Here is a 27,907-nt window from a genome sequence, read left to right as displayed (position 1 = left end):
AAGTTAGTGTCCTAGTGGATCGAAGTCACGATTGTAGAGCATCGGATTGTTTAGCCGAAGGTCGTGGGTTCGAATCCCGCTCATGACACTGGAATTTTTATTTCAACACCTTAAATAAAGATTAATTAATTGAAAGAAGTTATTTGGTCAATCACACCACGAAATATAATGGATTGAATAATTCAAAAGGAACGCTAAACATTTTAGACATTTTGAATCTTCTAAATTATTACCCACTCCTCTTGGCAATACAGATACTATTTAGTTGATCATTTTAAATATTAATTTTTATCTTATGTTATATTATTATTCATCATATTAAACATTCTTTTGTATTATATATGTTTTTGTTTAATTGTTTTTTTCATGACTATTATTTTTAATTAAATGTAATATTATAACGTATTTTTGGTACATAATATTGGTTTTGTTGTGTCCTTTATTTTAGTTTTATTTTGTATTATTTTTATTAATTATTAATGTATTATAGTGAAACTATGTTTCATTCTCCGGCTGATGAATATCCCAGCCATATATGCTTTTAATAGCTTTTTTGTACTAGGTAAATTTGTAATTATTCTTAAATAAAGCATCCTATTACTATAAATAAATTAAGTAAAAGAATTAAATAATACTTCAATGCCTTCTCTAGCTTTTTTTTAAGTTCATTTAAAAAATCGAACCATTAGAAATATTTCGTAGAACGCGTTTCAAATGATTGGTTCTATTTTTAAAAGATGTTTGGTTTATTTTTATTGTTTAATTTCATGTTAATACCTAAAAAAACACAAGAGGGCTTAAGCAATACGGTTTAGACTTTATGACATGGCCTATTGCGTGGGGAATGTCGGGTTTGAATAAAATTGTCTTATTGAACTCTCCAGTTGATCATAATGGAAAATTTGAAACTCCAATGGGGGGTCCAAATGTCAAAACCGTGTATTCTGCATTTACAATGACATTGCGTTGAAATTGATCTCGACAGCTGTCTCATTAAAACTGATCTACTCATATGTGTACCCGTCTATCCGTATGTCTATCCTTTTGGTACTAGTCTAATTGGTTTAATTCTTTACCTGGACCGTTTTTTTTATGTTTTTTTTTTTAGTTTTTTCCATTTTTAATTTAATTTGTGCGTTGATATTTGGGCTAATTACAGAATAAACAACTTTCTCTTTCTTATTTTAGTTTATATACTGTTCCGGGACTATGTGGGAATTTACTGTGCCATTGCCATTAAAATTTAAATAATTAGATTGTACTAATAAAATGGAGTGTTAAAACAATTTTGGACATTCAACAAACATTACTCTATAATAAATATTCCAGCCTCCTTTCTGCATAATTCAGATAGAAAATTTCGTTCAATTATTAAATTTAACAAATGGTCAAATTTCCTTGTAAACTAGTTCCAATATCTTGGGCCAAATTGTATAGGATTAATTGTATATAGGAGCTTTGTGTCTTTATCTGTGTGATATATGTTATTTATTGTTATGAATGTATTTATTTGCGTGAATGGTAGGGTTTATCCCCAACTACCGTCTGAGCTTTTTTTTAAACACAACTAAGTCATATCTGGCTCCTTGCAGCCTCTTGGCTTGCGCTGTTATGTAGCTTATTAGATTATAGGCGGAAGCCCTCTTATGTCTATTAGACGGTCGCATCTCTACTTCACCTGGCGAGCTCTTAGGCACTGTTTAATTTAACTGAGTCCAGGATGGGCCTCGCGGAGGCGGCTCGCTGGGGATGTTCAGGTGGAGGAGGTGTTGGCTTGTCAGATTTTTCATTATTGTTAGTTAGTTATGTCTGCCATCCTTTTTGTCGCTGTTCTGAAGGCCTCCATGGACGCCGTTTGCTCATTGATCTCGAAGAACCAGCATACACGGGGAACGATGTGGTCTTCGCAACTTCGTAACACGTGTTACGCCGTTTCTTCCTCACCGCACTCGCACATCGGGCTGGGTTTGAATCCGAAGGCATGGAGTTTTGCGGCAAAATCTCCATGTCCTGTCAGTAGCTGAGACATGTAGTGGTCAATGACTAGATGTTTCATATTTAGTCGATCTTCAATGTTAGTGAGGAGCTGATATGTGTGACGTCCTTTGGATGAATTATACCATCTTAGCTGCCACTCCCTCACCATCCATTCATCTGCTTCTTCGGTGCTCATAGCTGGGATACACGGTGGGCGTACATTCTTTATTTACATTTAGGCGCACAGAGCTTTCGATTTTAGGTTATTAGGCGGCCGGCTAAAAATGGCTTGTAGGGCTACCGTGGATGCCGTCTTATGTGCCTGGGTGACGGCGAGCAGGGCTGCACGCTGGGCACGCTCAAGGACCGCCCATTCATTCATCCGCAATTCACGAGTCCACGCCAGTGCCGTGTAGTAGATATGTCTCGTTTTGTACGAGACCCCCCACGTGGCGCCACCTAATGAGCGGATAGCTGCAATCCTTGTAGGTACCCTGGCTTTTGCGCTCCGGGCATTAGGCCAGGTGTCATTCTTACTCCCAGATACGACAGAGCCGCGGGTCTCTTTTGATCTCGCCACCTATAATGATTACTGGCGGTGACCGAACCAATGTTTTCCCTTCAATAACACGAGCACGTTTTTTTTGGGCCAGTTGCAATTTAGTTCTATGGCACCAATTTTCCAGCATGGTCACGGCGAGTGCACCCTTTTGCTCTATTTGTGTCTTCGTACTCTGGGGTAATGTGAATGAATGTAGCGAATGTAATTTATTAGCGTGAATGGAAGGCTTTATCCCCAATTGCCCCCAGAAATATCGAGTACTCTGGGTTAGTGTGAATGCTAACCAGACTATCATGTTTTTATCTTGTTTCTGTGTATTTGTCTTATTTATCCACAATTGACGAGGATCTGAGGTACAAAGAGTCGAGCAATTCGACAAAGAAAAGAGAGAGTTGTTACCGTTGTACCATAAAATATTGAAACTCAGTAAGAGAAATGTAAAAAAGAAATTAGTAGTATTGATACGCGAGAAAAAAAAACTAGTTCAAAGATAAATTAAATAAAAAGATGACACCTAAACGCTTTTTCTTACTGGCTATATTAATTAGTTATTATTTATTATTTTCAGTTCATTCTTTTCATATTTTTAAATATGTTAATTTTAAATACGAAATTTGAGATAAAATAGTAATGTCAGGAAATAATTTGAACCTACTTTTGAGGAATTATATTATTATCTCTATTTATCAAAATTTCGTGTTTAAATAAACGTATATTTGTATGTTTATGTGCTGAAATCGTTATTAAAGAAATTTATGGTTAGGGATGGTTACTTATTGATTATTGATGGTTATTTACCATCAATGCAATGCGAAATCAGTGCAACCGAACGATGAGGAGCTTGCGTGCACTGTGAACAAAGATTTATCAAAGCCTGACGAGACATGGATGGCACAAGCAAACATGGAACGTTTTAACAGATTATTTGCCGACAGTGTATGACAATACAAAAGGACCGCACTCTTGGATACGCGCAATTCTCTTTGATGTGAAAAGGGCTCTGTTCCAGCTTATGTTGGTGTATATCGGTGAAAGGAGGACGCTTTTCTGATTTTACATCCTGTGAATTTTCCAAAACTAAACACGAACTCAATATTACCAAATAATTTATCGATATAAATAATTTATTAATAATAAATTGTAGTTGAATCGTAAAAGGTACCTGAACCCAACTGCGGTAGAGTGAATGAATGTGCGAATGTAATTTATTAGCGTGAATGGTGGAGTTTATCCTCAATTACCACGCGGAATTATCGAGTACTCTGTGGTACTGTGAATGAATGCGCGAATGTAATTTATTAGATTCCCTATTGTTCCGTGGTCCGCTTGACCAATTAATAACATTCAATTAATTAACTTTTTTTTTTAAGTCGAGATAAAAAAGTCAGTGTCTCGAGCGGGATTGAACATTTGAAGCATGGCAAATAGGAGGGAAAATTCAAAAGGTGGGGTTGAGATGGGAAGTTAATGTCCGAGTGGATCGAGGTCACGATAGCTCAAGTGGTAGAGTAGCGGCGTATCAAGCCGAAGGTCGTGGGTTCGAATCCCGCTCGTGACACTGACTTTTTTATCTCAACTTAAAAAAAACCTTAATTAATTGAATGTAATTTATTAGTGTGCAAAGTAGATTATCCCAAATTACCTCGAGGAATATCGCGTACTCTGGGGTAGAGTAAATGTATGTGCGAATGTAATTTATTAGCGTGAATGGTTGGGTTTATCCCCAATTACCCCGAGGAATATCGAGTACCCTGGTGTAGTGTGAAATTAGTGTGGTGTGTGAATGTAGTTTATTAGATTGAATGGTAGGGTTTATCCCAAACTACCTCATTCTTACATGTTACCTATTTGAAAGTACTTATGTGTTCACTAATTTCGTGGTCCGCTTGACCAATTAATATATTACAATTAATCCAACCCGATTACACGACATTTGATAAATGGCAAAAAGGAGGGAAAATTCAAAAGGTGGGGTTGAGATGGGAAGTTAGTGTCCGAGAGGATCGAGGTCATGATAGCTCCAGTGGTAGAGCAGCGGCGTATCTAGCCGAAGATCGTGGGTTCGAATCCCGCTCGTGCCATTGACTTTTTTATCTCAACTAAAAACCTTAATTAATTGTAATTATTACATACATTTGTTTGATTTAACTCGATGGAAAATAAAGTCATTTATGATATATACATCGAAAGTACATTTCTTTTTGAAATGTGGTCTTAACTGGGTATTTTGTTCTGCCTATCTTCGCTATGTTCGTCCAGACGCGTTTTCGGCATATTTAGTGTGTTTAAGGTAATTAAATGGATGACGAGACTTAAGATAATTAAAAACTATAGCTACGCTAAAATATTTTTATTGTAATTTAATATAAATATATTTGAATAAGGATGAACCAAATACACTATAATAGTATCGACCTAAATGAAATAATCTAGAACAAAATAAGCTTAAAGATCACCTTAAAAAAATGAAATACTTTACAAAAAATTATCGTACGTTTTAGTGCCTATCGAACCCTTAAACCCTGCGCTATTCTCGGCCGTTCTGACGCAAACTCGCGTCCATGGGGACGTTTCGCCGAATTAACTCAATTGCGTGAGTGCATTTTTTAATAATTGAGCCGGTTATTATTAAAAGTAATTATCGCTAATTGGATTGTTGCTCTCAAGGGTGTCCCTTGCCCGCCGAATATTTCAACTTTCCATTTGGTGAATGTCAAAAGTTTTGAATAATGTAAACAACTCTAATGGAATGCTCTGCTCGGATTTGAGCTTGTTTTCTACTTTTTTCTGTTCTACCATTCTATCCTGATTTTATTTTATTGTTGGTCTTTTTTTTAAGGGCAATTTTATATAAGACACAGTTGTTTACACATGTTGTTTCATAATTTGTTGAAGTTGTGAAGAACGGTCAAGAATGAGGTAGTTTAGAAAAACACATTTTTCATTTGTTGCCGACGTTTCGACCATTATTCGGGTCATCTTCAGGGCCTGGATAAATTACAAAACATATTTTAGAAAAAATACAATTTAAGGTGTAAATATAAATTCTGAACGGAGTATTTCATAGAAACATAAAGTGTCGTGCTATTCTTGTGGTGCCGTATTGGTTTTGTGCAAAAGTGTTGTAAAAAGTGAATTTGTATTTCTGCTGTTTTTTTATGATTGTGATAGGTTGGGGGCGCGGTAAATCTAGAAAAATTTCTTCGATCATACTTTTTTCCAAAGTCAAAGACCCAACAGCAACAGCCTGCAAATTCGATGTAATTTATAAAATTATTTGTATGAACTGTCTACCTACATAGATTGCAATTACATCGATGTTAATCAACAAAAAGCGGAAGCATTAGTTGTATCTATCAATGATATTAATGCATTATCCATTTTTTTTAGTGGTATATTGACCAAATTACTGGTTTCATCATTCTTTTTATGTAAGGTCTCGGTTGAGTTTTGTAAGTTGAATTTTCCTTTGAAATCGTGCAGTAGCTATCTTCTGAAAAAAATTTAATGTTCTAACAGTGGTTATTTAATTGAATAGTCAAATACAATTATATTTTATGGTATGGAAGTCCAATAATATATTATTAACGTGACGTTTCAATAAAAATTTAATATCTTAAAGCAAATATCATTACCTTCCCAATGTTGAAATCTAAATAGACCTAATGTTAGTAATAACTAGGGCTGTGAAATATATGCATTTGCATATTTTTCCTGGTTAACGAAAACATCCAGTTTTAACAAACTGTATATGTTTGAAGCCTTTGAAATCAATTTAAGCTCTATTCATTTTGCATATTTGTGCATATATTGCCATAAATGCATATTTTTGCATAAGTGGGTTATAATTGCATATTGTTTTACATATCCGGCATATCGGTACTTGGTCAAATTTGAATGTTTCTGAGCAGGAAAAAACAAAAATTCTCCGACAAAGAGCTACAGGCTTCCGTTCTTTCGTTTCCACATAATGAACGAGTTTGTGTTTGTTCAGTTGCTGCTTCACCGCTTTCCGCGATCTTTCGGATAAATAGAAAAAGGATGTTTGTACCACCGTAAATGTTCTCTTGGAATAGTTTAATTGGATTCATAGAAATATTACCTCAGTTCTCTTATTTCCCTATCATCATACTTCTCAGTTTTACCCAGTCTCTCATGCGTTTTCCATCATGAAACATTATTTGTGCGTTGTGAACTGTCTACTCCTAAAATGCCGAAAGTCCCGGCAAAGACGAAAGATCTTGCTCAATAAAGTATGTGCGTGAGTTTTCAAGAAAGACTTTTAAGAGCTTTGTAGACGCTTTGTACTGTGTTTGTTGTGAGAAACCTGTATCAACAGCTACTTGTTTTTTGGTAACACAGCACATAAAGACAGCAAAACACGATGAAAACAAAGGTAAGAATTCTAAGTTTCAACAAACGTATGGTGATTAGTGACCGTTAATCGATAATTATTCAGAAATCGTGACGTAGGTTTCAGAGAAACATTTTCTTTATCTCGCCATCTTTATTGAAATCATCTTCAGGGCTCAAGGTGTTTCCCTTCTGTGTAATTGTGCCATTCTTGCGTGTCGTGTTGAGAGTTTCAACAAAACTTTGTGACACAAGCTGCCACAACTGCTGGATCTGGAAAGTCCGGTTTCGATACCGATTTATGTCGTGCTTTAAGTAGAGGTGACATACCCATCCATAAACTAAGCCACCTTGTATTCAAGGTTTTTTTATTTTTATTTTTTTATTTGAGAAATACACAGGGAAAAACGATTCCCCACGAACGTACCCTCAGGAAATCTCTCCCTGATCTTATATACAGTGAAACACTCCATAAAATCAGAGACTTCATCGAAAATGGACCGATCTGGATCTCATTGGATGAGATTTAAATTGAACTTTTTTTTAATGTGTTTTTCTTTTTAAATATTAGCAATGTGATGTTCCTCTTGCCACTGTTTCTCTTCTCAATACAATTATGTGCTTTAATTTGAAGTTTCCTTATTTTTTCTCATGGTAGTTTCCTCATATTTTCAGTTTTAAATTGCATTTTTTACCAAATATATTTACATATATATGTGCATACTTGTCGGTTTTTATTGAAAATAAATCACAGCCCTAGCAATAACATTTTACACTCATATATATTTTTTGGAAAAATGATAAAAAATATAAAATGATGTCATTATTTCTGAAATGGTTCAGAATCAGATGGCATATAATATTAATAGTAATTTCACTAATTTCGTGGTCCGCTTGACCAATTAATACATTACAATTAATTAAGGTTTTTAGTTGAGATGAAAAAAAGTTAATGGCACGAGCGGGATTCGAACCCACGATCTTCGGCTAGATACGCCGCTGCTCTACCACTTGAGCTATCGAGACCTCGATCCACTCGGACATCAACTTCCCAACTCAACCCCACCTTATGAGTTTTCCCTCCTTTTTGCCATTTTTGCCTCGAGTGGATCGAAATCACGATAGCGCAAGTGGTAGAGCAGAGGCGTATCTAGCCGAAGATCGTGGGTTCGAATCCCGCTCGTGCCATTAACTTTTTTTCATCTCAACTAAAAACCTTAATTAATAGTAATAGTAAAATTGTAAAATAATAAATAATTATAATTACATTATTTGTATGTCATTTATTTTCGTTTTACTGGCAGACAAAAAGAAAGTAAAGCTAGCAAAGAAAATCTATGAAAATCTATATTATTAAAGATTGACTAATCTTTTCCCTCTTTCTTCGACAAAAACTGTTAAGTTGTGGTACATTTTCTAATTCTACTGTATTATTAACATAAAGTTATGTTTTAATTTAAAAATGTCACAATAATTCTATGTCAATCCTTGCTCTTTTTCGTCTTTGTATTGCTGCCGCACATCTTTTTTCTCTTTTTATGTCGTTCCAGATAGTAAAAGTTGGAAAGTGCCTACCAACTCCCATTGTTTTTCGTCTAAGTCGTAAAACGCTAATAAATCTACAGTCGAAAACCACTCGACTTTTACAGAAGGTTCCTTGCTATAAAGGAAAGTAAAAGGACCGGAGTTCAATTGTTTGATCAAACATCTGGGAAACCGACGCTGCCAGTGTGAAATTTTTTAACTGTACAACGCTTACATTAAAATCATCCCGAATTTATTGTACACCGGGTTGAAAATGTTTCTCGAAGATTAAGAACTCCCTGTACTAATTGTTGGTACTCTGACGTCCATATTTCCCAGCGGAGCGCAGACTTCATGAATATTCAAGGGCGTTTCCCGATCCGCAATATTTTTAAAATTAAAATTATATTGTAATTGGAAAGTCGGGTTAAACGTCGATCAAAAGAGCTGACGACCCCGATTTTCGCCCCTTGACATTTCATAGGCGATGCTTGGCTTCCAAATAAATTAAATAAGATAAAAAGAACATCCACTCCTGACGCGATAAAGGCCATTGACTCCTTTGAACTCAACTTTTCACCGGAACTAATTTAACTTAAAAGTTGACCCCTCAAACGATTTTATTACGTGTTTCAAAAAACTGGGTATAAATACTGTTACCAATTAATTGACATATCAATAAATCATATCTCTAATACTCCATTCTATTCAAAAATGCTTTATTTACAATAAATGATTTTATATATCTTTTTCATTCAAATATTGTATACAGATGTTTACTGGGAAAACTTCCAACCCTATCCATATTTCCTCAATTCACATAATCTTTGGCATCTAGAGGCAATAAAATGGTACAGATCTTCCTCTTCATTTAAATGATAAATTTTACATTCAGTTTCAGAAGTATTAAAATGTGTTTCATTACGTTTGATCACATTACTGATAATTTTTAAAATTAATCTTATGTCACCCAATGCTAAATCACCCCTAAAACGGGGAACACACTTACCCGATGCAAAGCTATGCGACGCTACCCGATGCTACCCGACGCCGATCCGAAGTCAAATTTTCCATAAAGGTGGCCATTCACGATCGCTCCAAGCAGTTCAAACGGTGCGATGCCGTTCCAAAAACCACGTCAATGGCAAAATTGAACTGGCGTGCCGGCTGTGCCGAATATTCCACCGGTCCAAACTCCATCGCGCCACTCCAAATATCTACGGCGCGACGACGGCATGGCGCGTTCGTGAATGGGAAAATCTGGCGTGGAGGGTAGGGATTTTGGCGCGGTGGCCTGGTCGTGAATGGGAAAACCCTCGTCTTTTTTGGCGCAGTCTCCGTCTTTCTGTCACTGAGCAAACATCTCCGTCGTAGATTCTCAAAAAGTCTAAAACGTTTATTCTTTATTTGTAATGACATCCAATTGAGATTTTATTGTTGAGGTGATTGAATTGTATGAAAGTTTACCATGTTTATGAAAGTGGTGGACAATGATTATATTACCACGATAGAAATAAAAGAAATTCGATCCTCAACCAGTTGGTCGACGTTTTCAAAACAAAGGATACAAATGCAATGAGAGATGCGGTATTGATAACCCCTAACAATGATCAGAAATCGTAGTAGAGAACTTAAGTTCTTTGTAGTTCATCCCTGTAGCGAGAAATCGTAATGTGGTTGCCAACCTTTCATGTAGTGATGATTTCTCTCATGACTGTCTTTTGTTTTCTAATCAAGGGGGTAACAAGCTGGAGTAAATATAAATAAGACGTTAATCTTTTTTTTGTAAGGTTTTGGTTGAAATGAAAAAATAGTGTCACGAGGGGATTCGAATCCACGACATTCGGCTAAATACGCCGCTGCGCTAACCACTTGAGCTATCCTGACTTCGATAGTTCGATCCACTCGGGCACCAACTCCCCATCTCAACCTACAACCTTTCGAATTTTCTCTCTTTTTGCCATTTTTTGGTGTCGGAGAGGATCGAAGTCACGATAGCTCAAGTGGTAGAGCAGCGGCGTATTTAGCCGAAGGCCATGGATTCAGATCCCGCTCGTGGCACTAGCTTTTTCATTTCAACCAAAACCTTACAAAAAAGATTAAATAATTGAAAGAAGTAATTTGGTCAATAGAACACTAAATATAATGAATAAATAAGACGTTTCATCCATCCTTAAATAGTTCCTCCAATCAGCGGGTTCAAGGGAAAGATCTTTCATCAAATTGATGTGGGTATTACGGCTTCTGTTCAGGAGCCACTTCTTACACCATTTTCTCTTCGATTTTTTGCTTTTAATATGTAAATAAACAGAAGAGTAGCACAAGAGATCGTCATCCATTTTGAGAAGGTAATTCACTGGTTGACGTTCGGAGCGACTGGCTGTGGAGCGGTCGTGAATGCCCCCTCAAATTTCAGGCACTCCAAATGGAGCTGTACGGCTTGGCGCGGTTCCATTTGGAGTGATCGTGAATGGCCACCTTAAGACTGTATTATCCCGATGCCATGCAACGCTACCCTACTCCACGCCCTGCGATCTCCACTGTCCAGATATTCGTCGCGTAGCATCGAGTACAGTCGAAGACAAAAGAACCGGACAATCATATTTTTATTTCAAACTACATGTATATTATCGTTATATTAATTACAACATTCTTATCTTAATATAAACCAAATTAACCGAGTTTAAAAATTCAATAGTTTTTATTTGAAAAAAAAAATTTATGGTTTGGTAGAAAACACCGAAATACCATTTTTTGATATAATGAATTTAACTATCAATTTATTACCCGGTTTTGCTCATAAAATTTAACTAACAATTTATTTCATGGTTTTGCTCCTAAAATTGTACCGTTTTCGCGAGTAGCGTCAGAACAGGGGACTCATATGTTTTGTAGTTTATTTCAAACTATGTATATGTAATTTTGTCGTTACAGTAATGCTCATTTTAATATAAACCTAATTAACTGAGATCAAAACTTCATGAGTTTTTATAAAAATTATTAATTATGAAGGTTAGGAAGAAAATTTATCAAAACACCGGGAAAAATTTTATTTAAAACAATTAGGTTCAACAAACAATTTATTATATGGTTGTGCCCATAAAATTTAACTAACAATTTATTACAAGGTTTGGCTCAAAATAGTGCATTAAGAACAAAAGAGGCGTTGCGATTGTGATACTGATTATTGTGATAGACGCTGTGTGACTACGTGACGTGCGCTTGACTTCGCATAGATGTGCACATCCTACCAAAACGTGACAAGGCGTCGGGTAGCTATTCTAATTTCCCTGAATAACTTTATAAAACTTTCTATGCATTTGAAGTTCGCATTATTTAAATTGATCACATAGCAAGAGGCCGTGACATTTACTTCTTTATACCATCCCATTTCCTGTTTCATAACTTCCAGCGTTGTGAATATGAAGTACATTCTTACAACTTTTATCAAATATTTGTAGGGTAGTATTAATGTTTGAGAAAAAATAAGTTCAAGCCAAAGTTCAGTAAACAGGAAAGCAGATAGTGTCCAAACTGGGGTCCTGTTTTTTTTTGTTTTTTTTTTTTTGTAATAAAAAAATCTAAGTAGCAATTCTACCTTATCATGTTTGATTTCTACGCATACTTGAGAATCACAGCAAATGAACGCTTTTGTAACAGTTTCAAAAACTGTGGACTTCAAAACCAAATATTTTTTTTCATCTTCCAAAATGGACCATAACGTATACCTAGCTTCGCCTTAGCTGTTACTTCTTTGAAGTGTTCCTCCATGGAAAAACTTGAACTGGGCAGTGTACATATCAGTTTTTGTCATTTTCCTCTTTCCATGAAAATTATTATCTTAGAGTTCTCTGTGTTCAGCCGAAGATTCCACGACCATATTTTTCGATCGAAAATATTATCCTTTGTGGGATTGGTGCCAATATGACTAACCTGCACAGCCAAACCCTTAATTTTTGTTCCACCCACCCAAGATCCAAAAGAGGAAAAATAAAATAGGCATATTTGTTTTATTATTGATTATTTACCCAATTTCCCAGTTCAGAATGAAATATTAATTTTATTTTTGCAATGAAACAGTTCATAAAAGATAAAAGAGATAAAGAAAAAGATAGGTCTAAAACTGTACCCTGCAGTACCGCACATTTAAATAGCAATAGTGTACTACATAAAGATCCAATTCTAGTTTTCCGAGTATATCTGAAATAAATGTTTTTAAAAAAATTATGAGCAGTTCCATTGATGGGAGTTTTACATAATGATTGAATATTAGTAATTGCATGGTCAACAGAGCCAAATGCTCTCTTATTGTACAAAAAATGCCTACAATATTTTTTTTAGCATACAATTCTTGATTCGTAATTTCAGATTGGTCTGTTCTGCTGATTTAGGATGAAAACCAAACCTATTATAAGAAATTGCATTAATTTTGCAAAGAAATTTAATTAATCGGCTTATGTGAGTCACTGGCCGCACGGTTAAGGTGTTGACATCATCAGGTGATCAGTGTAATCTACAAGTCAAACCCGGTGGCCCCGTCATATTTACAAAGGACTTGAGTTACAAATAAAATGATGCTTAATAGTTATCTCATTTTGACCCACTTTTAAACAATGGTATAATTAATTAATATCAATCTGTTTTTAATCTATTTTATTATTTTCCAAACGTTTATTTTTCGGTATGAATTTTCTTTATAATAATTAGTTTTTTTGTTAACCCTAATTAGATTTTTTATAATGTGATAATATGTTGAGATTTTTTCTAGCTTTTTTTGTAAATGATCCCTATTTTTAAATTAAGTTATTTAGCCCCTTTTATATCCAATCATTAAGCTAGGTTTATTCCAGAATCATAACATTCAGTAATTCAATTAATTTAGGTGTTTAAGTTGAGATAAAAAGTCAGTGTCACGAGCGGGATTCGAACTCACGACCTTCGCTTAAATACGCCGCTGCTCTACCACTTGAGCTATCGTGACTTCCATCCCCTCGGGCACTAACATCCCATCTCAACCCCACCTTTTGAATTTTCCCTCCTTTCTGCCATTTTTCCCGCTCGTGACACTGACTTTTTATCTCAACTTAAAAACCTTAATTAATTGAATGTTATTAATTGGTCAACCGGACCACGAAAAATAGTGAATTTAATTGATTAAAATGAAGTACACTTCACTAAAGCCCTCCGTGGCCATCTCATATGTCGCCGAGAATCCAATCCGATTACGCGACATTTGAAAAATGACAAAAAGGAGGGAAAATTCAAAACGTGCGGTTGAGATGGGAAGTTGGTGTCCGAGTGGATCGAGGTCACGATAGCTCAAGTGGTAGAGCAGCGGCGTATCAAGCCGAAGATCGTGGGTTCGAATCCCGCTCGTGACACTGACTTTTTATCTCAATTTAAAAACCTTAATTAATTTAATGTTATTAATTGGTCAAGCGGACCACGAAAAATAGTGAATTTTCCAGTCAGTAATGTTAGAAGTAATTAATAAAAGATGAAGCCATAACTACCTAATTATAAACGATTTAAAATGAAATATGTTGTATGTACGATTATCTAAATATAAAATGTATGTATATTTTCTGTATGTATAATAGTCACGTCTTACGTCGAAGTAAAACTAAATCACAAAATTTCCTCGCGAGTTCACGCTAAAACGTGTCTAGGCAGACAACCGGTTACCATGATAAGTTTTACTTAGGAGAAAAATTCAACCGAACTTATTTTACTTAGAAAAGGGAAAACTTCGGTAAGCTGGAAGTTGAGCCGCTTTCCTGTTTTTCGCCGTTTCTAAATTTCCGAAGTTGCTAGTACATTATAAGTGGATAAAACGTACTTATATGATAAAAAAATATTTAGATTTAATTATTGACCAAAAAATCAATAGTGAAAATTTTATTAAAAATCGACAATTTATGCACATTATTCACTCCACGCAAGAAAAGGTGACTTTTTAAAATAAAGTCTTATAGCACAAAATATAAAAGAAAACATATTATACAATGTTGAAATGGACGGAAAATAAATCACGGGAGGAGAGCAAACTCATTAACTAACAATTAAATCCTCGTTCATACATGGATATCTTTTGTAAGATGATAGAACAAAACCCAATCAAAATGACAAACACGATAAGAAAGCGGTGAACAATTCCGTCTTCATCAAAATATTTCTTTTTCTTAGAGAAGTAAACACTTGTAAGGAGACGTTCAGTAATAAATTTTGAAGTGTGATGTGGAATGCTATCAATAGTCCACAATTTGTGGAAAGGGCTTTTTTCTTATTATGTGAAATTTTCAAATATAGAATTAAATAAAAGAAGCAAATACAAAGAAGTTAGACAAATATAATTCAATTGTACTGAGAAGTTACTCAGTAGAGTTATCATTCCAGATGAGATTACGAGTCCATCGGCGTTTCAGTCGGCGTTGTGGATTAGCGGCAATAGTGGATGAGGAAAGTTGGTTAAGGGATTAGGATAATCAGTGAGTGAAGAGTGGAATTTGATACACCTCGATATGATGGTGTAGGAAAAGTAAGGTGATGTTTCACGGTAGTTCACGGTAAAGGTGAATGGAAGAGATGAGATGGCCGTTCAAGGGCCGAACTAGTCGACACCGTCCCGACCAGTCATCTCGAGGGGCGAATCCAAGGCTGTGTGGCCTCGCGGCCCATAGGTCGGATTGGAGCTGTTCATTCTCAGGTATCCGTTCTCCACATTGGTCCCTCAGGAGGAGAGGTGGGCAATCTCTTCCCAGTGGGTAACGGGTGTCCCCAGAAATTCACAGGCTTCTCCCTCTCGGGTGCCTGTTGCCCCAGAGATCTTCCCGCCCCAAATAGTATTTGCTACTGTTGGTCGGGCAACGGCCGTGCTCGGGGGCTTTGCAGGCGAACCTTTTCATGTCGCACGCGCTCTACCACCAAAGATCAGCTTCCCCAGTCAGTATTTTGATACTGAATGAAAAGTTGCGATCTTCTTTTTGTTAAGCCTCCGAAGAGATCCTTACAGTGGTGCCGCAAGTAGGGAAGAGGTCTCGGGAACGGGATAGGTTATTTATTGCACTTCACCGCATCCAAATCCCGTACGTATTCGAGGGACTTCGTAGGCGTAGTCTCAGCTCCTCGACGTTATACGCTTCGATGGTCCGATCCTTCGTATCCCGCAATGCCGGGGGTGATAACGAATGTCATACGCACTGGCGTAGGTGGATGGCCACTACTATAGGGTAGGCAGAGACAGGATCATTGTGACTGGCCATAACTGGAGTGTCATCTGTAAATATTAACAGGATAGTATTGCGTGGATTAGCGGTGTCAGCATATATTAACTAAATGATTGGACCAACAACAGTATCTCGGTGAAATTCTGCCCGGATAGGATCGGTGGGTGAATGGGGAGCCATACGCTACCCAGAAATTATAATCGGCTAGGTAGGACTTTAGAATAAGGTAATAGTAGGAGCTCGTGCCTTTGAATTTTCATACTCTATACAGCTAGACCAGCTGGAATGCATGCATAACGTCGAAAATGACAGCCAGGTCTTACTTCTTCTCAAAGGATGAGGTGACTACGCTTACAACTAGGTGGCATTATTGAACTGGAAAGAGCTGATGTCGGAAACCAAACTGATGATCGGGGATTAAGTGAAATCGGAATTAAGTATTGGATAAAGACGTTCTATGAGTAATATTTCAAGGCAATTTCCCATCAAGAGAAAGAGATTTACAGGACGAGACGTTGTGCAATGGTTTGTTGGGTTTCGGGATCACGATAATTCAAGCAATTCCATAGGTTGGGATGTGGTTCCTAGTTCGGAGTTATATAGATGTATAAGGAAGATGAGAGAAAGCATTGAAATTCGGCAGATGATATCTGTTGTTATTAAGTCATCACAATTGTGAGCTTTTTTACCAGGTAGTTTGGGGAGTCACGTAGAAGGGTCTTTCTATTGGGTTGTCCGGAAAATAATGCAGGATTTTAAGTTTTCATTAAAAAAAATCTATATAAAATATTCTGTTTACGTTTACAGGATTACTCATTTGTATGAATGTCAACACTTATTAATCCTCTTCCAAATGATATTGTTTGTTTACCTCTGTAGCATTCCGCTACTTGGAAATAATTCAGTCATCCTTATAATGTCAAAGCGAGAATTTCGTACGATTTTCTTTTACGAGTTTAAACTCGGCCGAAGCGGAGCCCAAACGGCTAGAAACATTAACCAAGTCTGGGGCGAGGGTTGTGTTAATGAGTGCACTGTGCAAAGGTGGTTTAAAAAATTTCGGGAGGGAGATTTCAGCCTTGAAGATGAAGAAGGTCGTGGAAGGCCTTCCTCTCTTAATGATGATGTTCTGCGATCAGTGGTGGAAGAAAACCCCAAAACAACTGTTCGAGAACTTGCAGAGCAACTCAAAGTCAGTAAAACGACCGTCGCTGACCACCTCAAGGCGATTGGAAAAGTGAAAAAACTCGAAAATTGGGTTCCACACTCATTAAACGATCGCCAAAAAAATCAGCGCTTTGATGTTTGTGCATCACTTCTTTGTCGAAACAAAAATGACCCATTTCTGGCCAGAATTGTTACATGTGACGAAAAGTGGATTCTGGACAGTGGCTCGACAAAGGAGAAGCTCCAATACATTTTCCAAAGCCCCCAACTCATCAAAAAAAGGTAATGGTTACGGTATGGTGGGCTTCATTTGGTTTAATACACTACAGCTTCTTAAATCCTGGCGAAACCATCAATGCTGAATCATACTGTAACCAAATTAATACCATGCATCAGAAATTGGCAGTAATGAAGCCCTCTTTGGTCAATCGGAAAGGGCCCATTTTGTTGCATGACAACGCTCGACCACATGTGTCACGTGTAACGTCACAAAAATTATTGGAGCTTGGCTATGAAACTTTGCCTCACCCACCCTACTCTCCGGACCTCTCGCCTACTGACTACCATTTTTTTAGACACCTGGACCACTACTTACAACACATAATATTCAAAAATCAAACGGAACTGGAAAATGCATTTATTGACTTTATCAATTCTAAAAATTCTGAATTCTACTCAGACGGAATTAATAAGTTACCAACACGTTGGGAGAAATGTATTGAGGGAAATTATTTTGATTAAAGAACATTGCTTTAAAGTAACTAGTTTCTTTTTTTTTGTTTAATACCAAAATCCTGCATTATTTTCCGGACAACCCAATAGTTCGGCTCTAACTTCATTGGTATGTTGAAATGTGGAGTGTATGTATTGTACCGGTACTTTGAGTAGAGTGATTTCTCGTCGTCTGGTTATGCCCAAGATTAGACTGCTCGTCTGAGGGGATGTGAGGTGTCATTATATTTTAGTACTATAGATTAGTATCCCATAGTATATGTGGGTAAATATGGCTGTATGTTTGTAAGTTTTGTCCTTATAGTTATACAGTGTGGCTTGTACAGTTCGTCTAAACGATTGAGTTTTGACATGTTTTGCTTACGCGACCTTGCCCTTTTCTTTTCAGTAAGTTGTATAAAGAGCGTGACGAGGTAATAGTCGTTACATCTAGGGTTGAATAGTCTAGTCTCCGCTGCCGTCCATAAACCGTCTTGTATAGTAGAGTTTAAATGTTCGACGACATTCTGCCAAAATTAGTTCATGCACTGTTAACTAATTGAGAAAAACTACTAACTACATTTTTTAAAGAGCACAGCACAAATTGATGGAATAAACTAAACTTTATGTTGTATATGACATTAAATTGACAGTGGAATACTTTTGGACATTTCATCATACGCTGTATAGCTAAAATTTGGTATATTGCATTTTTTTTTACCTTAGCTTTTGCTGTTAAGCAACTTCTGTTTTGCATCTTCCATACCCTTCCTGACCCCAACCCCACCACCCCAGTTGCCTAGGCTGCTCTCGTTGTTACTACATCTATACTTTTATTATAAACAATCTTTTACCGATCCTAAAGTGGGATGTGCGTTTGTCGGTTCCACCAACGATATTGCATTTAAAATTTATCAATCTCTACAAATCTTTTAATACGGCAAGATGTATGAAACTTTAAATTGACGTCCGTCCAGAAGCTGTCACAAAAATTGAGGACTTATCAACCGACTTCATTCCAACTGAATTATTCATTCGTCATTCATAAATCAGCAAATATCAAAGATAAATACAAAAAAAGGGCAAGACGAAAAGTTTATCAGAGATATAACTCGTTCATATTTTTAGGTTTATTCTTTTATTTTTAATTTGTTATCTGATTGAATAACAGGCCGATCATTTTGAACGGAGGTAATAAGGTTGTGGCGTATTAAATCGTAATCGGATTGTGTCTGGTTGGAGGTAGGACAAAGTTTCTCTGTCCTACGAGCCCTCAATCAATTTCAACTCCGCCTATCGCCAGATCCACGCGCCGGGGGCGGCGAAATTAGCCGGCTTTCCCTTAGATAAATCTCAATTCAAGGAAAATGCCAACGAACGTAAAACGTTTGTCAACCTTCACGAGAAATGCTTTCGATTTGAGTAAGGTGAAATCGTGTCAAAAACCACATGGATTACTCCGAGAAGTACCATCGAAACGACTACTGCTTTTAGTGTTGTTTTAAGCTTGAGAATAGAAATAAACGGATCGTTTAAAGAACCATCCGGCGATTAAATTTCTAACGAGACAAAACATAAATAATCATAGATTATACGCTTAATAAATCACCCCATTGGTCATGAGTTCGACTTCACAGTCGTCCCGTCCCTTTTTTCGCGCTGCCCTTCCCCCTACTGTCATGAAACAATCAACGGGCTCGTACTCTGGCTAATACGCGAGTTCATAAGACCATTAAAATAGTCGTAAATTTTCATTGTTCTAAAAGAGCAATCTAGTTATTAGCTACGTGAATAGATAAGATAGTGTTTTACACGGCTAGGTAAAAGTCTGGAAATTTTCGAGTGATACCATGAGTGCCAAGTGTGAATACATCTTCATTATGTTTCTATTTGTGTTTACAGGATAAGAACATTTATTTTCTCTTCATTAGAATGCCGACGTCCAGACAAATGTAATAATTTATTATTAGTATTTAATTCAAACGTTTTACAATTTAAGACACTATTAAGCTTCTCATTTTTGTTTTTGTTTTGCTTAAATTATTTTTTGATTTTGTTTTATAAAATGCATTGGTGAAAATTTGTTTCGTTTGTGTAGTGTCTAGTCGTTAAAATATTTTTAATTATAAAAAAGGTTTTTTATTCAAGTAGGACTTTAGTAAGTATTTCTTGAGGTTTTTATTTGCGAAAGTTAACACATAAGTTCACTAGTTTTCGTGGTCCGCTTGACCAATTAATATTTTTCAAATAATTAAGGTTTTTAGTCGAGATAAAAAAGTCAGTGTCACGAGCGGGATTCGAACCCACGACCCTCGGGGTTGAGATGGGAAGTTAGTGTCCGAGTGGATCGAAGTCACGATAGCTCAAGTGGTAGAGTAGCGGCGTATCTAGCTGCAGGTCGTGAGTTCGAATCCCGCTCATGACACTGCCTTTTTTATCTCAACTGAAAACCTTAATTAATTGAAAAATATTAATTGGTCAAGTGGACCACGAAAACTAGTGAATTTAATGAGTTAAATGAAGTATATCTTCACTAAAGCTTTTCGTGGCGAAATAACAAGATATTCAACAATATATAACAGACTCTATATCTGTTCAATTTAATTATTTACAAATTACACTCGAAAAGTACTAACAAATGACACGCTTTAATTCCTACCAACATACTTAACTTGCATCCTAACGGCTACTGGCTAGTACTTCATAGGATAGGTGGATGTATACCACTATGAGTGAGAGTATACAGGTTAGAAAAACAAATATATTGGTGTGATTTAATTATTGCGTATTTGAGAATAAAAATACTTATAAACAAAAAACAGCTGTTAAATTCATGGCTGCCATGTTGGTTACATACGCCCTAACGGATGGCAATGAGACATCATTTTCGACCTGACAGCTAACATTGGCCCTGGCCTGTTAGATCGAGCAATGTTAACCAGCCGATTCTTACAAGTCTACGTCATCATTTTTCTCAATCTAACACGACCTAACAGAGTTAACAGGTTACCACAAAGATCGTGAATACCCCTATTATATATATAATTACTCGCTCCCTCTAAGGGGCCAGGTCACGGCACTGTTCGATCAGATGTGACACTATAAAGGCGCTCTCTAGAAACGGAAAATCTGCGTTGGTTTTGACCCAAAAAGCAGGTGTCAGTGTGTCAGACGGGTGTGGCCAATCCTCAATCGGGTTAGCACTATCCTTACCTTTCGGAGGGATATAGGTTTTAAAGCGGGAATCACACTTACCAGACTCAATGCGACGCGACGTGACTCGACTCGATGCCTTCTCTCGTATTGGTAGCATGAAGTCACACACAGTAGTCACAGTGAGCATTTCGAATCAAAATTAAAAAAAAAAGAAGTTTAATAAATTCATTCAAAATTTTCTTAAGTTTCTTTATTTATTATTATTATTATTAATCTTTAAGGCGGAAAACCTTACCAATCCTTCAACCGCGGTTTTTCTTTTCTTTCTTTAATTTCTTCATCTTTGAAAAAGTAATTAATTAAAAAAGCAATTGCACCATTGAAAAGAATATTAAATGGAGTACGTTTTCTGAAATTTGCTGGTCTATAGGTTTGGAAATAGTAATTTAGAATTACCATAGTAAATTTTTCAACTTTGAAAGAAAAAGTTATTTTTCAAAGTTCTCACTACTAAAACGCTTATTTCACGAAGGATTACAAGTTTTGTACTGACCACATCTTATTGGAAATTTAACGTACTTTTCAATGGTAAAAACGGAATTGTCCAAAACGTTTTAGTTTTGAAGTTATCATTGTTTATTTGAAGAAAGGTCGTGAAATCTTAATATAAATAAGAAAAAATAGAATAAAGCCGGGAACACACTTACGCGATGCTACGCCATGCGACGCTACCCGATGCTACCGTTTTGGTTGGGTGTGCACATCTATCCGACGCAAGTACACGTCGCGTACAGTCCACAGCGTTTATCACAATAATCACTATCACAATCGCAACGCATCTTTTGTTCTTAATGCACTATTTTGAGCAAAACCTTGTAATAAATTGTTAGTTAAATTTTATGAGCACAACCATCTAATAAATTGTTTGTTAAACTTAATTGTTTTAAATAATTTAATTAAATAATTTTTATAAAAACTCATGAAGTTTTGATCTCGTTTAATATGGTTTACATTAAAATAACATGTTGTAATTAATATAACGACAAAATTGCATGTATTTAGTTTGAAATAAACTACAAAAAATATGAGTGTCTTGTTCTGATGCTACCCGACATTACAAAATGGTGTAATTTTACGAGCAAAACTATGAAATAATTTGTTAATTAAATTTTATGAGCAAAACCGTGTAATAAATTGTTCCAATTTTAGTATATTACGCCAATATATTGTTAGTTAAATTCATTATATCAAAAAATCGTATTCCGGTGTTTTGATTAATTGTCTACCAAACCATTAAAATTAATTTTTTAAATAAAAAGTAATTAATTTTTAATCACAGTTAATTGGGTCTATATTAAAATAAGTATGTTGTAATTAATATAACGACAATAATACATGTAGTTGGAATAAAAATGTAAGTGTCCGGTTCTTTTGTCTTCGACTGTACTCGATGCGACCCGACGAAAATCTGGACAGTGGGGATCGCAGAGTGTCCGGTAGGTTACGTGGCATAGCATCGGGTAGATGTGCACGGGGGTAATGCAACTTTATGAAAAATCGGAGTTTGGATTTGCGTCGGGTAGCATCGGGTAGATGTGCACGGGGGTAATGCAACCTTATGGAAAATCGGAGTTTGGATTTGCGTCGGGTAGCATCGGGTAGCGTCGCATGGCGTAGCATCGGGTAAGTGTGTTTCTGGTTTAACTCCGAGACTGCTGAGATTCGGACCATATTTAATTAGTACTTTTTGAATGTAGAATCTACTGGCAAAGTTTGTAACACGAGTAGCCGAACACCCTGCATACAGCGCACGGCACACAGGTCTTACACCGGTAAAGGTGAGGCGAAAAACGGCGAATTCCGATCTAAATTCTAACAACACAACTAAAGCTGCTGCAGTGTACACGACCTGGCTAATAATGAAACATCGTCTCGGAAGAGCGTGGCCGGAAGGTGGTGTCGATCTATTTCCCTACCCCAGCGTCAACCTGCCCTCTGTGTTTGGACTGTATTATAAAATAATAATAAATATGAAATCGCCAATGATTTGTTTTTTGCAGTATGTTTGTTTTCTAAACAAATTTTTCAAACAAGTTTTACGATTAAATTCATGACGCTAATCGGATGTCTGATCTGGTTGTTTACTGACCTATCCACTGTTGATCAATTGGTCAATAATGACCTCCATAGGAATAATTACTGACAGCAGACTCGTGAAACAACATGTAGTCTACTGGAATTATACCAACTAAGGGAACTTTTTTAAATTACAAATGATCTTGAATAAAGCCTCATCCGAACTTTCTATAACTAATGTAGTTTTAACATTCCATAATTGTTTTAATGACTAAATCGAATTTTTCTTATTGTAACTCTAAAATGTTCGGTACTCAGGAAAATTGAGGGCGTTGTTTTGAAAGCGATTTGTTAGATTGACCCGAGTTTTGATGATTTCCCATTAACAACCATAAGTTTCCCATTATATTAACGAGAGTTTTCCACTTTTCTGTTTCAGAGTGAGAGTTGAGTACTATGTTAACGAGAACACGTTCAAAGAGAGGCTGCAATTGTACTTTATAAAGAACCAAAGATCAAGTGAGTATAATTTCTCCTAATAACATCATTAAATTATTGATTGAATTGGTTAATTTTATATGTTCTACAATGTGTGTGACAATGAGTGATAATATGTATGCATTATCTAACAGGTGTGTAGCTGTGTCTGTGTAAGATTGAGAAAACATTTGAATCAAATTTTTAAAAAATCTACACTTTATAGAAATAAAGTTTACGCAGGGGGCGTCGGAGGCCGCAACGGTTTAGGCGTTAACAGGCGCTCATCACTGTAAGGTAAAGGTCCCGGGTTCGAATCCAACGGCCCTGCATTCGAACTCGACATACTTACAAATGGGCGTTTTTTCAAAAACACCAGCACCCTGAGGGTTGATATGACCTCTGCTGTTGCGAACCTTCGTAAACAAATAAAAATAAAGTTTACGCAAAACCTACTTAAATTCATTAAAAGCGCCTAAAGCATTAGACAAAAGACTGAAATGGACATTGCAATCATCCAAGAAGTACTTTTTTAATTTTTCGATTGTTGGCAAAGAGAAGTAAAGTGCATGGGGCAAATAATTCTACTATAAATATAAACAAAACATGAATTTAGATCAAAAACCAATTTGGCTACCTACTTTCAAGGGGTTAGCAATATAAGAAAACAGGAGACAAAATAAGAGACTCGGTGACAAAAAAACGCGAAAGCAACGATGAATTTTCGCTTTTTCCGGCCGAATATTTGTCGGCCCATAAATAATACATATATAGATCAAAAACTAAAAAATATCGAGATTTATAAAGTATATAAAAGTAGAAACCGAACAACTTGCCGTCCGCTGTTTAATTTTAGACAATACCGTTCAAGTATCTAGGGGACAGGTTGACCGTGCGTGACCTATTCTGAGTCCTGTGATGACCCCTTTTATCTGAGTCAATAGCCCATCTTCTGACCGTGCACTTGACGTACAAGTGCCTCTCATTCACAGGGGGAGGAAAAGCCGGTACCGATCCCAACTTCTGTGGTCCCGGCTAGTAATTTTCATTGTTCTCTCTAGCTTACGGTTGATATTGAATTCATAATAATAATAATCTTGATTTAAATTATAACGACTTTGCCTTTAAGAAACAACAGACCTCGCACGCACACCCACACACCTGCGTAGTAAAATAAATAATTATTATTGCGGTAAATGTAAGTAACATTGTTCTTTTTTTTCAGGTTTACGAATTCGCATAGCAAATCTATTTTTTAAACTTCTGTCATGCCTACTTTACATTATAAGGGTCATAACCGACGACGATCCCATACGCGCAACATGGTAAGTACAAAATCAATAAACTTTATTCTCTGTAATTATGTTTTTTTTCTTATTTATAATCCATTTTTATCATATTACTATTTGTACCTCTATCAATAAATCTTTCAAAATTTGGAAAATAAAAAATAGTACAACTGTATATACTTCAACTATAGTTCAATTAATAGTAAAAATTCATTTTTAATGTAGATTTTTGACAGGATTGTTCTTAATGAAAAGAACCAATCAAAATAAAACATCAATAAAAACAATGGCAAACAAAAATGAATTGAGTCACGAGTGCCATGCATTTAAAGGGAGCGCGTAGGCATGGGATCCGATGTAAAGCCCAAACAGTGTGGGGCCGCGGAGGGTGCGATGTAGCGGCCCATACTGACGAAGGTCGAAAATGGTGTTGGGGCATTGGCTTTGGGAGCGATCTCACTAAATATATCAAAGGAGGCCTATGAGCACAGTACATAAGTGTTGCGAAGGATCATGGGTTCGAATCCTCATCCTGATTCGATTCTAAAGTACTTTACAAATGGACTTTTTTCTTTAGAAAAAAAAATCTTGAATCAGAGGGTTGATAGGACATCACCTATTGCGAAAATAGGCAAACCAGGATGATTAGTAAGGATCAAATTAAATTTGTATATATTGGTGACGATTTCATTTCGTTGGAATGTATGTTTTAATTTTTTACATATTGATTTACTTTTCAGTGATACAAAAATTTTATTTCATTTTGTTTATATTCGAATGCATAGACAATCAAAAATTATATGAAACTTCCTTTTGAATTTGATGAAGTCTGAAATGAATGATGAAATCTTGAATTTCTCAAAAACTCGTGCGAAAAGTAGAAGACAAAAATGAATGCGGAAAAATGTACCCTTCCTTCATTTATATTGAAAAAAAAAAGAAAAAAAATAGTTTTCCACTCACTACACGTCAGGAAAAAGGAGCTTCCAACTTCCAGTAAAGTTACTTAAGACTTAGGATTATATCTAGACAATTTGACATGTAGTCCCAAAATTAATAGAAGACTTCTACGGTGATTTAGGTTCTTTTTTCATCGTTCAAACTCAACTTTACACAATATTTCACTGTGACCATTCTGGACATAAAGTTTAGAATTGTGACTTACTTCCAAGTCAAACAATATCCAGTGCATCCAATCCTTTCAATCAAAAGTCATCAGAAAAATTGTCAAAGCTCCTCGCTATGTCCTTAACTTCATTATCCCCTCGAACTCGACATTTTTGTAAAGGATCCGCATCTCGGAAAAGTTCGAGACCAAGCTTCAAAAACGCCCTAATAAAAATTAAATTTACACTGTATCTTTTGAAAATATGAAAAAAAGGGTTCTTCTAGAATATGAATAATTTTGGTTGCAATGCATTTGTTTTGGAACTTACGTAGCTTTTTTGCGGATTGGATTAAAAAAAGAAGCGCGCAACTCGGATTCGTTAACAATGGTCGAACTTTCTCCTGAAAGCTTTCCTGTGTACACCTCGGGTCCTGTCACATTTCAATAATTCGGCTTTAGCACTGGTAAAAAGTCAGATAGCACGTAGTCCGCAGGCTATAAAAGGAAGTCAAATTTTGGCGCTCAGTCTTGTTTACTTCGCGTAGTGTATAAATCGCACAGCGAAATTCAACAGAAAATTCCTTCTTTTTACCCATGTTTTTAAGTGAAAACATAAAAAACTAATCAGACAATTAAAATCTTCATACTTTGTGGTCTGAAACACACTGGAAAGAAACTAGCGACAGAAACGTATTGTGAGATAGACCGGAATGTAAACAAAATTCCAGACACAACAAACACATTTCTTAATTCTTAAGGAATATTAGGACGTTGTCATTGACAGTGTAAGTGAAATTCATCTTAATTACAATCTTTATTTTTCTCATAGTTTTTCTTACATCTGATTAACAGACCTTAAATGCAAGTATCCAGGTTATTCTATATATCCATGTATTTAAAATTAAACGAAATCGCTGTTTTAAGTGATTTTGATTTAAATATACAGGTGATCCTAAACTTTTGACCGCCAGTGCACATTTAATTTCAGGCTTATTATTATCTTAAATGTGCGGTGTCCCAGGCTCTGAAGATGATCTCAATAAACATCGAAACGTTGGCACGATAAAGAAAATGTTTTTCTGAAACCTACATCACACCAGACCGCATCTCACGATTTCTAAATAAATACCGATTAACGGTCACTAATCACCACACACGTTTTTCTGAAACCTACATTACACCAGACCGCATCTCACGATTTCTAAATAAATANCACTTGAGCTATCGCGACTCCTGCTCGTGATACTAGCTTTTTCATTTCAACCAATACCTAACATAAAAATATTAATTAATTGAAATAATCTTTTTATGTAAGGTTTTGGTTGAAATGAAAAAAGTTAGGTTCACAAGCAGGATTTGACCCCACGACCTTCGACTCAAAACGCCGCTGCTCTGACCACTTGAGCTATCGCGACTCCTGCACGTGATACTAGCTTTTTCATTTCAACCAATACCTAACATAAAAATATTAATTAATTGAAATAATCTTTTTATGTAAGGTTTTGGTTGAAATGAAAAAAGTTAGGTTCACAAGCAGGATTTGACCCCACGACCTTCGACTCAAAACGCCGCTGCTCTGACCACTTGAGCTATCGCGACTCCTGCACGTGATACTAGCTTTTTCATTTCAACCAATACCTAACATAAAAATATTAATTAATTGAAATAATCTTTTTATGTAAGGTTTTGGTTGAAATGAAAAAAGTTAGGTTCACAAGCAGGATTTGACCCCACGACCTTCGACTCAAAACGCCGCTGCTCTGACCACTTGAGCTATCGCGACTCCTGCACGTGATACTAGCTTTTTCATTTCAACCAATACCTAACATAAAAATATTAATTAATTGAAAGAATCTTTTTATGTAAGGTTTTGGTTGAAATAAAAAAGCTAGTATCACGAGCAGGAGTCGCGATAGAGTTCAGAGCAGCGGCGTATTGAGCCGAAGGTCGTGGGTTCGAATCCCGCTCGTGACACTGACTTTTTCATTTCAACCAAAACTTACATAAAAAAGATTAATTAAATTGGTGAATAGACCACTAAATATAATCGATTATAAATAAAAATATTTAAAGTGTTAGTAGCATAGTTAGTAGTTTGGCCTAAGCAAGTTCACCATTATCAGAATTTAACAAAATAATTATATACTATCATTTATAATTGTTACTTATCATTTATAATTTTTTTTTGATAGTTTGAGGAAGAAATATTTTGTTATGACGTTAGATACCATCAAATGATAGTCATTATCATGACTAAAAGGCCACATAAACAAACAAACAA

At 36.0% G+C, this 27,907-nt stretch overlaps 1 protein-coding gene across 17 annotated transcripts in view; it reads left to right on the top strand.

The window, feature by feature from the left end:
• LOC106673761 (potassium channel subfamily T member 2) overlaps window positions 1-27,907 on the top strand; it is a 454,961-nt gene that overhangs the window by 337,063 nt on the left and 89,991 nt on the right. For 16 of the 17 annotated variants that reach the window (XM_024225474.1, XM_024225475.1, XM_024225484.1 and 13 more), the window contains 2 exons: window positions 23,192-23,271; window positions 24,455-24,554. In XM_024225474.1, coding sequence (XP_024081242.1) covers window positions 23,192-23,271; window positions 24,455-24,554 — 180 coding nt within the window. Of the gene's footprint in view, window positions 1-19,373; window positions 19,473-23,191; window positions 23,272-24,454; window positions 24,555-27,907 lie in introns of those variants that run through there. The other variant, XM_014405990.2, reaches the window with a different exon arrangement.

Source organism: Cimex lectularius, unplaced genomic scaffold, assembly GCF_000648675.2.
Source record: "Cimex lectularius strain Harlan isolate CLEC.00 unplaced genomic scaffold, Clec_2.1 scaffold6, whole genome shotgun sequence".
Classification (NCBI taxonomy): domain Eukaryota; kingdom Metazoa; phylum Arthropoda; class Insecta; order Hemiptera; family Cimicidae; genus Cimex; species Cimex lectularius.
This window is presented reverse-complemented; position numbering and strand designations above follow the sequence as displayed.